This window comes from Rhea pennata, chromosome 6 (genome assembly GCF_028389875.1).
Source record: "Rhea pennata isolate bPtePen1 chromosome 6, bPtePen1.pri, whole genome shotgun sequence".
Lineage (NCBI taxonomy): Eukaryota > Metazoa > Chordata > Aves > Rheiformes > Rheidae > Rhea > Rhea pennata.
Genome location: NC_084668.1, coordinates 22425315 through 22438135, shown reverse-complemented (window position 1 = coordinate 22438135; position 12821 = coordinate 22425315). Strand labels below are relative to the sequence as shown.

The 12821-nt window shown below is 41.0% G+C and overlaps 1 protein-coding gene across 3 annotated transcripts in view; it reads right to left on the bottom strand.

The window, feature by feature from the left end:
* The window catches only part of MYO3B (myosin IIIB), a 227663-nt gene that overhangs the window by 121469 nt on the left and 93373 nt on the right, over positions 1-12821 (bottom strand). For all 3 annotated transcript variants that reach the window (XM_062579044.1, XM_062579042.1, XM_062579043.1), the window contains one exon: positions 6700-6855. In XM_062579044.1, coding sequence (XP_062435028.1) covers positions 6700-6855 — 156 coding nt within the window. The remainder of the gene's footprint in view (positions 1-6699; positions 6856-12821) is intronic.

The following is a 12821-nucleotide window of genomic DNA, read 5'->3' as shown; positions in this document are numbered from 1 at the left end:
TACTTAGAGAACAGAGAATTAGCCACAAAATCTTTAATAACACTCATTTATTATTATATAATAAATATTATTATAATTCTGCTTATCACTCCTGATAAATACTTGCATGTTCTGTTGTCTACACCTTACTGTAACTTAGATTCCTACTTTCTTTCAGTTCCTCATTTTAATGCTATATGAGGTACAAGTTTTTAGGAACAAATTACATTTCTCATTCTCTCAACATTTTTATGCATAAGGCCACTATTTGTATAGATATATACCTGTATACCTATAAATATACCTATAAATCTGAAATCCTTGTGTGAGTCCAGGACTGGTAAATAAATAGGAAAAAAAAAAAAAAAAAAAAAAAAGAGAGAGAGAGAGAGAGAGGGAGATAGAGAAATTGATAGAGCCATCCTCTCTGACTTCAAAAAATGCTTCCTGCCCAGAGGCACCTACATATTGAAGGGAGTAAGAGCACTCTGGCTCTCAAGATGAGCTGCAAATCCATACCCATGTGTTAAAAAGCAATGATGTATTTGACTTTACAAGAGATAGGAAAGAAAAATTCAGCCTTCCTGGAGGATATCAGTGAAAAGCAAGGTTCTACACTGATTATACTTTTCTTTTAACATCTCCTTACCTTTAGGAACTTCTGTAAGAATTAATTGGCTATTTAACATTGGATACACTTTTTTAAGTTAAAGTTTAAAGTTTTTTATGTAACTGTTGCTATGGCAAAGCTAGTAATGAAAACTATATTGTCATTAATTAGCGTTTATGTTCTGATATTGTTAGAAATCAGACAAAACAAACACACAGTAACCGATAGCTCATGAAAGGGATTATGAGGGAGAAGAGATAAAGGTAATACCGGTAAGCTCATCCTAATGTAGCTGTGACGTGGGATCCTGTTGCAAGGGTTCCCCCCCTGAGATCACAAGGAACTGTCAAAGGAATGCTGAACCCGAGATTTCAACTTCACTTAAGTCAATGCCAAAACTCAAGGCTTTAATTCTAAAGGATGTCAACAGATGGAAAAAAAATGAAGCTACTTCCTCATTACAGGTGTGGAGAGTGAAGCGTCTTAGCTGGGTTTTCTGAAACTGAAATAATCTATTTGTACATGGATGTATCTGTATCCTACTGTTAAAAATATTTTAGGGGGAGTAATTTAGAGTTAGTGGAATATTTTCAAACTGCATCCTTTTCAGTAAAATAAGCAGGAGGTTAATGCCCTTTCTCATTTTAAAAGTTCTATTTTTTATTAGCATAAATCTTATTTTTATTAATTTCTCATCTAGTGGAAATAACAGAGCAGAAAGTTATCTCATGATAGAGGGACAATAGTATGCTTGTTATTGACAAATTGTTGATAGCAATAGAGGTGTGTGTTAGCAGGCTCTTATCAGCTCAGCAAAGACAGCTAAGTGCCCATTAAAGCTTTGTAGTGTGAAGAACTGTGCTGAAGTTAAGCCTAGCTATACTGGACACAAACAAGTTTATAAACAAAGAATGAAAGAACCTGAACTGAGGAGAGGTTTCAGACTGTAACTCCTGAGGTCAGCCCAGAGGATTCTGCCGAAAGGGAACAGCTTGCTTCTTTCTCCCCTTCCCATCCATTGCTCCTGGTCATGCGAGGTATTCCCTCTTCTACCATACAGCTGTATTAGTTGAGGCATCCCTCCCTGCACCATGTCCTCTTCTGCAGGCTTATTTTTTCTGCTGTTTTAGAAATTCTAGTGCAGGAAGTGTTGACAATCACTGGAGCCAAAATAAAAACAGCATCGTGAGCTTGTTCTTGGGAGCTGTGGGAAAATGAAAGAAAGAAGCAAAATCTCTCCTATCAGCAGCAGTGAACTGCTAGATCAGCTCTTCATTTCTCTCCATTAGTCTCAGAATATGCTTTAAGAAGAAGGTTGAGCTGTGATGTAGCTCTCATTGCCAAAGAAAGGGATTCTGCTCCCCTCTTCCAGCTCTGTGGCTTTCCCTCCTCTCTTGAACTAGCTCCATCACTTGAGTGACCCCACAGTGAATCAGCTATGCTCAGTAAACCAGGAGAAAAACAGTCCTCTCGTTTCTTTGGTTTCACCAAGTTGGCTTTCTGCTGGTTCAGTGAACTCAGTCAGCTCCTCAGGAGGCCAGACAAGCCTCAGAGCCAGTGAAGCAAGATGTGGGGTGGGGAAAGTGAGACTTGACTGTGTGCTGAGCTCACTTTTGGAACTGCACCCTTACTTTGAGGTCAAATCACTAACATTTCAGGCCAGATCTTTGCCCCACAGTGTCACAAAGCAACTAAAATAAATCCACAGTTTTGATGTAGGTGCCCTCAGAGTACACTGAACTGTCTGCTACACATAAATTATATTTTTAGAGGAGTGCCTTCTCAGCAGGTTTGCTGGTGATACAAAACTGGGAGGAGTGGCTGATACACCTGAGGGCTGTGAGAGACCTCCACAGGTTGGCGAGATGGGCAAAGAGGAACCTCATGAAGTTCAACAAAGGCAAGCGGCAAAACGTCCTGCACATAGGGAAGAAAAACCCCATGCACCACGACAGGCTGGGGGCTGACCTGCTGGAAAGCAGCTCTGTGGAGAAGGACATGGGAGTCTTGGTGGACAAGAAGTTGACCATAAGCCAGCAAGCTGCCCTGGTGGCTAAGAAGGCCAATGGTATCCTGGGGTGTACTAGGAAGAGCATTGCCAGTAGGTTGAGGGAGGGGATCTTGTCACTCTACTTAGCCCTGGCGAGGCCACATCTCAAGTATGTGTCCAGTGCTGGGCTCCCCAGTACAAGAGAGACATGGAACTACTGGAAAGAGTCCAGCGTAGGACTACAAAGATGATCAGAGGACTGGAGCATCTCTTATGAGGAACAGCTGCAAGAGCTGCGCCTGCTTAGCCTGGAGAGGAGAAAACTGAGAGGGGATCTTATCAACGTGCATAAGCAACTAAAAGGAGAGTGTAAAGAGGATGGGGTCAGACTCTTTTCAGTGGTGTCCAGCGACAGGAAAAGAGGCTATAGGCAGAAACTCAAACACAGGGAGCTTCATTTGAACACGGGAGAAACTTCTTTACTGTGAGATGACAGAGCACTGGTACAGGTTGCCCAGAGAGGTTGTGGAGTTTCCCTCTCTGGAGATATTCAGAAGCCATCTGGACACAATCCTGGACAATGTGCTTGAGCAGGGGAGTTGGACTAGATGATCTCCAGAGGTTCCTTCCAACCTCAACCATTCTGTGATTCTGTGCTATTTTAAATAAAACTGAGTAAGCCTGCACTGAGAGTCAAACGATAGCAGATCCATGATACAGCTAATATATCCAAAATCTTTGAGATAAGCATAAGGTTATGCAGAACTTCTAGGATAAATGGGTATGTCTGAAATGTCACTCCAGTGATCTGACTGCCAGTGCACTCTGTGGATGTGGGACTGGTAGGAATAAATCTGATCAGAAATTGCTTAGGAAACTGGAAGCTGGAAAAGTGCCTTTGAGATATCTCTAAACTCCCTTCACTGCACTAGCTAGAACTTGTGTTCAACAGCTGGCTTAGCCCATTTTGCATGTGTTATTTAAATATATATATAAAAGAAGATACTTATGTTGGTGTGTACAGTCCATTTTTCCCCAGTAGCACCCTTACAATCTTAACAATAACAGAAAGTTAATCTGTGAATAAATTTAAACAGGTCTGAGTATACTTCACTGATACAAAGCAAGGCTAATTCTGTCAACACTGGATAAATGACTGGATGCTTAGCTTAGACTAAGTCATACTGCTTCACAATCTGCAATCAGCCTTTCCATATAGTGTAGCCAGGTCACAAAAATAACTGCTGTTTAAAACAGCCTCAATGTATGTATCACCTAACAGGGGCAAAGTGATGGTATACCTTACCTCCTCTGAGCTTTTCTTCCAAGTAAAGGTATGGTTAAAAAAGATGGATCACACCAATCTAACTGAAAGGTTCAGTCCCTTTTGTTCCTACTATGCATTCCTTCCCCTTCCTGAGCCTGACTAGCTCACAACGCTAGCAGACAAATAGTGTAACCAGTACCAATAATCTAGCACCAATTAGTATCTTCCTCTTTTCCTTCAACCTGCCTGTTCCCAGTTTCTGTCTAGTAGATTGCTGAGTAACAATATGAATCATATGCAAGTACAGTCCCATAACATCTCTAAGTCAGCAGAACTAAATTTCTATCCTGCAGACTTGTTCTCAAGCACAATGATCTTGACTAATTGCCCAAAATAGACAGAAGTGGGATGGTTCACACTGGGAAAAGAACCCTATAAAGAACATGCAAATGCTGAGTCAATAAAGAACGAAAGATTACCTTAGGAAATGTTTAGAGATGTTTCCTACAACAAACTTTTGTTTGGCACATAGACTTTGCCATCTCATTAAAGTCTGTCCAAATTTGATTAAGTTAAAAATCTTTGTAGATCTCATTGGTGAAATTTTTGTCTTCTCTGAGCACACTCTTAGCTCTGATCAAACTGGGCTGCTGCTTCCAAGAACAATTGAGGATACTGTAGTAAAGGCTACAGGAATCAGAAATCAGAAAAGAGGACCAAGAGCAATATAAAGAGTTCAGGAAAGAAAGACCCTGGGACAAAGTGTCTGATGACAGTAAGGCTTTAAGAGTATAAGAGAAACCGCAACAGAACCGGAAGCGAAAGGCTCCACAGACCTGACCTAGGACTCGGAAGGAAGACAAAGTCTGGCTGTTTGATGAGTCCGTGACTCAAATACCAAGTGAAACAGAAGGGTAAACTCAGTGGTGAAAAAAAAAGTGTTCTGGGAGCAATATACCTAGTGAGGAACAGATAAATGGCTTGAAAAAGAGAAGAAGCTTGCTGAAAAGAGGGAGACTAGAAACAGAAGCTATTGGAGTGCCAGAGGTAGAAGAAAGAACAACCTGGATCTAGAAGGAGAACAAGGCCTTATGGACAAAGAGAATGAGCATGAACAGAGACTGAAAGGTCAGATAAGGAGCTGAGAAAAATAAGGAGCTGAGAAAAGTAATTCAGGGCTACTTGGCCCGAATCACAGACAATAACAGAACTCTAGACTAGAGAGGGAAGATAAGCTATTACAACAGAGTTTTCTTCAAAACTACAAGCAGATGATATTGTACGCACATTGCAAATAATCACCCTTGGCAAGGAATAGTAGGTAAGAGAAGTTAAGTGGTGACAGGATGGACAGAGATTTAGCCTCCTTTAGATAAGCACTGACTCATACTGGGGATGCTGGGAAACAAAATCCCTCCCCTTGTTCCAGGCATGCATAAGCATGGGTACAGCAGCCTGCCTATCACTGGACTCCCAGGTACTTTATAGAAAGGACTGAGGAAAGAAATGTAGGCTTGGTCTTGACTCCTGCTCACCCCACATTACGGAGACAGATACCTGAAGAATTTATTGGAATACCATGAGGAATGCACTTCAGAGCTCCTCAGCACAAGGATCATTTCACTCTGTCTAGGTTTTCCATATGGACAACAACTGGGAGAACGCAAGATACCTTTCTCCCCATCCAACCCACAGCAGTATACAACCTGATCTGTGAGGTGCTACATGGGAGAGATCTGCTTAGAAGACAAGATACAGCAAAATCTTCCAGTGTAACTTGGACATTTTTAGCTCCTTCATCCACAGAAAGCATTCTCAGTATGTTTTTCCAGTTAAAAGAATAAAAATAAAAAATCAGAGAAATATTCTTCACCTTGAAACCGTGCTTACAGCGGTTCCTATATTTAACTTGCACATTCTGCAGAGGGCTTTTAGCATTTAAGCTACAGAATCTTAAGGCATATAATATATACATGTTATGATTTATGAATCATGACATTTAATTTTCTTCATTAACATTAGTAGGTGTTTGTTTATAATAATGAGCCAGAGCTTATCTTGCACTAGAAAGATTTCTATCTCAGAATATTCTGTATCACAGAATGATTGCTGGGCTTGCGAAGGTATGTTCGTTTGCATTTAATTCTCTTTCAAAGCAGTGAAATTCTGCCACCCCCTGGTCAAAAACTAGAATAAAACATATTTACAATCGGCCTCTAGAATGAAAAATACCTTCTGCTGCTTTTGAACAATCACTACTTTTTAAGTAGTTTTGAAATTAATTATTAGGCTGCATGAAAAACAGCGGTTCTTATTAAACTTCAGAGAAAACAATTATTTTAAGTATTGAATAGCCTCTTTATATTAATACTTTACTTAAAACGTATTAGATACTAGTAGTATTTAAACAAGCAGCAAACTTTAAAGTGTTGTGTTCTTAGTCTTTTCTAACAGTCACTTCATTGTTCATAGTTGCATTTTTAAGGTCTGCTACCAAAACAGGATAAAGTTTCTTGTCCTGCCAATAAGACTAAAAAGGTACTTCCAAAGAACAGCACATTCTGGAATTATTAGCATCTTTGTGATTAAGCCAGAAGTGATATATATGAAATAGAGATCAGCGGGAGAAAGAAGGAGAAGAAGGTTGTGTTATGGTTGATCAAATTAACTTTAAAAGACATGAGTGGGAGTTCCTTGCAACATGGCATGCAGCACATACTACTAATAAAATTGCTAATCAATGCTTCAATATAATCATATGAAATAGTAAATATCTGTGCATTCCAAATTGCAAATTGTGCTTCCAGGGTAAGCGTAGGAAGGAAAGGCTGAAGAATATATGTTGTACAGTACCTTGTTTTGGCTACAGAGCCTAGCTGTTGCTGTCCTTGAATGAGCTTAGCCAGCTGTTTTTGCAGAGACATATCTTTACCATGTACTTGTTTAATAAACGGATGTTCCAAAAGGTGAGTGACTGAGGGACGCTTTTCAAAATCCTTAATAAGACACCTATGACAGAGAAAGAGTAGTCTCATAGCAATGATGTTATTTCATTATGGCATGATTTGAGCTAGCTTACTGTACGGTTATTATTGTACAGGTGTTTCTTTTTCTTTTTTGAGTTCCCCGAGTATGCAAAGAGACTACACCTACTTTTCCAGTGCAATAAATCTGGCACAAGGTACTTAACTAAGTGAATTCACTCTACAAATATATTAGTATAAAGTTTACGAATTTGAGCCCAGTCAACTTATTTCAAAATTTTTTTTAAACTCGAACTAGTTTACTATAAAAAATGACATTTTATCTTCTAACTGCTGTACAGATAATACACATTAACCATAGCCTAAGACCAACAGGCAGTATGTCATCCACTCTAATTTTCCAGTGATTCTCCAATGAGCATTTTGAACAAGAACTGTAAGATACAGCCTAATGAAAAACACAAGTGAAATCTGTGATCCAGCACTAGCTAGAGCAATTTGAAACAGCTTTGTTCTGTTTTAATATGAATATTTCAGCTAGTTCTTATATACTGTGATGATAAGTGGCAGTATAAGAATCACAGAAAACTCTGCAAGCCCACATAATTTAGACAGGAACAGAACTAAATGAGTCAGATTTAAATGCTTGCCAAGGTAACAAAGTTTTGTCTGCAATTGGAACAGGTGATCTAATAATGAACAAAGAGATACATCCTATTTATTAGCCTAAAATAAAGTGTCAGGCTAACTTATATGATCAAGATTTAAAATTGAGGAAAACAAGATTAAAGTATAATTATTTTCTGTACAATAAAGCAGAAATAATACAGTCCAAATAAAGAAGTGATTTAATGGGATCAAAACTCTTTAGAGTGTCCTCCAATTCCTCCTTATATTAAATTATTTTATCTTACTCAGAGAATAATATTGACATTTAAGAATGTGAAAAAGAAAAGGTGCAATTCAGTATACACCTCCCTTCATTTTACAGCCCAACATGAGTATATATATGATGAGAAGCATTCATATTAGCATATTTCACAATCACATTTCGTATTTACTGATATTAAGTGACACAGCAGTTGTGTGCACATACATAGAGGACTTCCTAAAGATGGGAGACATATCACAAAACAAGATTATCCTTTTATCTCAAAGTTGAGTAAAACTTCACTGTCTTTTAGAGTAACTGATGTACTGGCAGTATCAATAGCAACTTGCAAACTTCAAATTATATCTGAAGTATCATATACATTCATTTATTTCAAAAATTACAGCAACAATTAAAGCTCAGGCTCACCTCTAATACTTAACTGAAGGCTATAGTCTGGTCTTAAAATGATCCTGCGATGCCTTTGGACATAACTTTAATACTTTAGGTTCTTGAAAACCATTTTCCCAGCCTCTTCTTGCTACATCACATCCAGAAAGGACTGTCGGTAAAATGTGCTGTTGGTTTTATAACTATTACGGTGAATTTTGCTATCAGTTAGAACTAGAGCCTTCTGACAGAAAAACTAAACTAACAGAACCTGCACTGCTGTGAGCGAAAGGCTATAAATACCACTCCTGCCCTCCAATGAAAAGAAATTCATCATTAGCCTTTAGCAGATTCTGAGCCTCCTCTCTTTTTGTTTCGTTATCCATGTTTTTAAAAAGTCAGTACACCCACACAGACATTATGATCCATGCCAATCATGGTTGTATTTATGTTCCTTTAAAAAAAAAAAAAAAAAAAAAAAAGCATGTAAAAGGAGAGAGACCATCAATCCATTAATCTGAAAGGGAGAGGAAAAAAATAAAAACCTCTGCAGTATACAAACGGCAAGTGTCTCAAGAGGAGATTTCATTCTGAAAAGCTTATAACACATGATTTTTACCACTTTAATAGTAATTACAAATCTATATTGTGCATGCTATATTGTTAATATATAACTATTTCTCTTACATTTGAATACATTTGGGATAGTATAGTAATGTAATTGAATCCAAATGAAGATGTGTCATGCCAGCTATTTTTTAGATCATAAAAACATAAGGTTTTGAATGGAATCTCTACAAGAAATGACAGTTCCACACAGTATAGCCAGTGTCTACCTAAAGTGCTAATCACATGAAAATCTTTTATCCTGTGGTATGTAAATATTAAAATCAATTTGGAGGACTAGTGAACCACCAAAGATACTCTATTGACAAGATCCAGAAGTTGCAACAGATATATTTTTATACATAGATGTTGTATAGGTGAAACTCTGAGATGTCCAGCATTCTGATGTCATGGAGAAAATCTGACAAGAAGAAAAGGAAGGATCACTTTTTAGGGAAAACATTCTTCTGGCTTCTCCACTATGGGCTGAAATGCAAGCTGTTTGGGACTAGCCTGTATTTTAACAGCCACAGTTAAGTTTTCTCAGGGAGAAGGCTGCCTGAGGATTCCCTTCTGCTGCTTACTCTTGCCAATCCCCCGCTGTTTATTCACTTCCCCTGCATGCTTCTCCTCAGCTTTGCAACTCCTGAAGCAGTTTATGTATCATTTCATCCATAAGTATCGTTTCTTCTCAGGCAATAAGGTATCTTCTCAGCCTGTGAACCTGTCATTTAGGAGTTCAGTTGAAACACAAGTGACACGCAAGTAAAACTTCATGAATAGAGCTGGCTAGTAGTATTCAAGCATCACTTCCTCCAAGCTCAGAGGGGTGCATCCCAAGGACAAAGAAGTGCAGCAAAGGGGGCAGGAGACCTGCATGGGTGAGCAAGGAGCTCTTGGCCAAATTCAGACAGAAGAAGAAAGTACACAGAATGTGGAAGAGGGGACAGGCTACTTGGGAGGATTATAGGAATGCTGTCAAAGTATGCAGAGATGCAGCAAGGAAGGCTAAGGCCCAGTTGGAGATAAGTCTGGCAAGGGATGTCAAGGACAACAAGAAGAGATTCTTCATATACATCAGCAGCAAGAGGAGGACTAGGGAAAATGTGGGCCCGCTACTGAATCGGGCGGGGGCCCTGGTGACAAGGGATGCAGAGAAGGCAGAATTACTGAACGCCGCCTTTGCTTCCGTCTTCACTGCTAAGGGCAGCCCCCAGGAATCCTGCAGCCTGGATGTGAGGGAGGAAGTCTGGAGAAAAGAAGACTTTCTGCTGGTTGAGGGGTTGAGGAGGATAGGATTAGAGATCTTCTGGGCAGGCCAGACATCCACAAATCATGGGCCCGAATGGGATGCACCCACAGGTACTGAGGGAGCTGGTGGATGTTGTTGCCAGGCCGCTCTCCATCATCTTTGAAAGGTCCTGGAGAACTGGAGAGGTGCTGAGGACTGGAAGAAAGCCAGTATCACTCCAGGCTTCAAAAAGGGCAAGGAGGAGGGCCTAGGCAGCTATAGGCCAGTCAGCCTCACCTCCATCCCTGGAAAGGTGATGGAACACCTCATTCTGGATGTCATCTCCCCAAGCATATGGAGGAAAAGAAGGTGATCAGGAGTAGCCAGCATGGATTCACCAAGGGGAAGTCTTGCTTAACCAATCTGATCGCCTTCTCTGATGGAATGACTGGCTGGGTAGATGAGGGGAGAGCAGTGGACGTGGTGTACGTGCCTTGACTTCAGCAAGGCTTTTGACACTCTCTCCCACAACATCCTCCTACATAAGCTCAGCAAGTGTGGGTTAGACGAGCGGACAGTGAGGTGGATTGAGAACTGGCTGAAAGGCAGAGCTCAGAGGGTCGTCATCAGTGGCGTGGAGTCTAGCTGGAGGCCTGTGGCTAGCGGCGTCCCCCAGGGCTCAGGACTGGGTCCCATCCTGTTCAACTTTTCTTCCATCTATGACCTGGATGAGGGGACAGAGTGCCTCCTCAGCAAGTTTGCTGATGATGCCAAGCTGGGAGGAGTGGCTGATACACCTGAGGGCTGTGCTGCCATGCAGAGAGACCTGGACAGGCTGGAGAGCTGGGCGGAGAGGAACCTCATGAAGTTCAACAAGGGCAAGTGCAGAGTCCTGCACGTAGGGAGAAATAACCCCAGGCACCAGAACAGGCTGCGGGCTGACCTGCTGGAGAGCAGCTCTGCAGAGAAGGACCTGGGAGTCTTGGTGAACAAGCTGACCATAAGCCAGCAATGTGCCCTGGTGGCCAAGAAAGCCAATGGTATCCTGGGGTGCATTAGGAAGAGTGTTGCCAGCAGGTCGAGGGAGGGGATGCTGTCACTCTACTCAGCCCTGGTGAGGCCACATCTCAAGTATGTGTCCAGTTCTGGGCTCCCCAGTACAAGAGAGACACGGAGCTACTGCAGAGAGTCCAGCGTAGGGCTATGAGGATGATCAGAGAGCTGCAGCACCTGCCCTGTGAGGAACGGCTGCGAGAGCTGGGCCTCTTCAGCCTGGGGAAGAGAAGACTGAGAGGGGATCTCATCTATGTGTATAAATATCTGAAGGGAGGCTGTCAAAGGGATGGGCACAAACTCTTTTCAGTTGTCCCATGTGACAGGACAAGAGGCAACGGGCAGAAACTGAAGCACAGGAAGTTCCACCTGAATGTGAGGAAGAGGAATTTCTTCACTGTGAGAGTGACAGAGCACTGGAACAGGTTGCCCAGAGAGGTTGTGGAGTCTCCTTCTCTGGAGATATTCAAAGCCTGCCTGGATGCAACCCTGTCTAATATGCTTTAGGTGACCCTACTTGAGCAGGGAGGTTGTACTAGATGATCTCCAGAGGTCCCTTCCAACTTTACCCATTCTGTGATTCTGTGTTTAGACAATAAAGCTAATGATACACAAGACATCCACACTGTTCTGTGATCAAACTCTCAGTTCCTAGCTAAAGAGTCTAACTGCTATCATGCCAAGTTTTTACCTGTACCTGAAGAACTGAGCCATTTCAGATAGGTAGTCAGATGCCATAACACAGAAGAGAGCCAGCAACTAACAACTGAGAAAGAGTCAGGAACAGCTTCTTAAATTCCCATCTGCAGCTTCTTGTGTGAGCATGTCTACTCCATTTCAGGGATGAGACTGACAGAGAAATGTAAATCTCCACTGAAGTTAGTTTAATCCATCCAATTAAATAGCAATATCCTAGCACATTAGGAACACAGCAGCAGAAAGATAAAGCAGATCATAGGGAATCCCAGTGATTCACACTATCTTTTTTGCCCTGAAACAAAACAGAAGTGTTGGCACAGTCAGTTACAGAAATTCCTCCTTGTTACGTCTCAGGGCCACTCACCAGCTCCTAGTTTAGTCGTAATACTTAACTAACTGTCTCTGGGCTCAGCATACATTTAGACATTCAACATCAGTTTGGTGTATCAGCAGGTCTTCTGAGACTGAGTGCAGGATGGAGAGCTCTGTCATGTGGTACTAGAAATGTAGTCCTTATGTTTCTTCTTTTGGTACATACTCCTTTGTCCTATTTCTTCTGAATCTAGGCAAGTATTCTGAGGAATACTCTGCTTGTACACATGGCCACTTCAACTGAACTGTTCTGCTCTTAATTCCACATTGAATGCATGCTGCTGTTCTTAGCTAACTTATTACGTGTAAAACAACAACTCTTGGACTACTACCCATGTGCTAGTGAAGAAAGGAAGTATCAGGCTGCCAGTATCACTTCAGATGTTCAGTAAGGTATCATCTTTTACATTGGGAGCAGTGCTGACACTATATTGTTCTTCGGCAAAAGCAAATTTAATATAGAGTATCAATGTTCAACCCAGGCAGAGCAGCAGGAGAGCACGCTCACCCAATCAAAGCTGACTTTATTGATTTTCAGTGGAGATTCACTTCCTGTTAAGGTGCTAAAGCCTGCATGGAGGTGGGAACTGTTACAGTTTTTTTTTTTTTTTTTCTGCAGTTTGAAATAGGAAAATAGTATGTGAAAAAATAAACAGTAAGGATATCTGAGCCCAAAACTGCCATACCAAACCAGCATATTCCAGGAAGAGATGTATTAAACATAAAGTCCAGGGGAAAAGAACAAAACAAAATATGAAGAAGCAGTAAC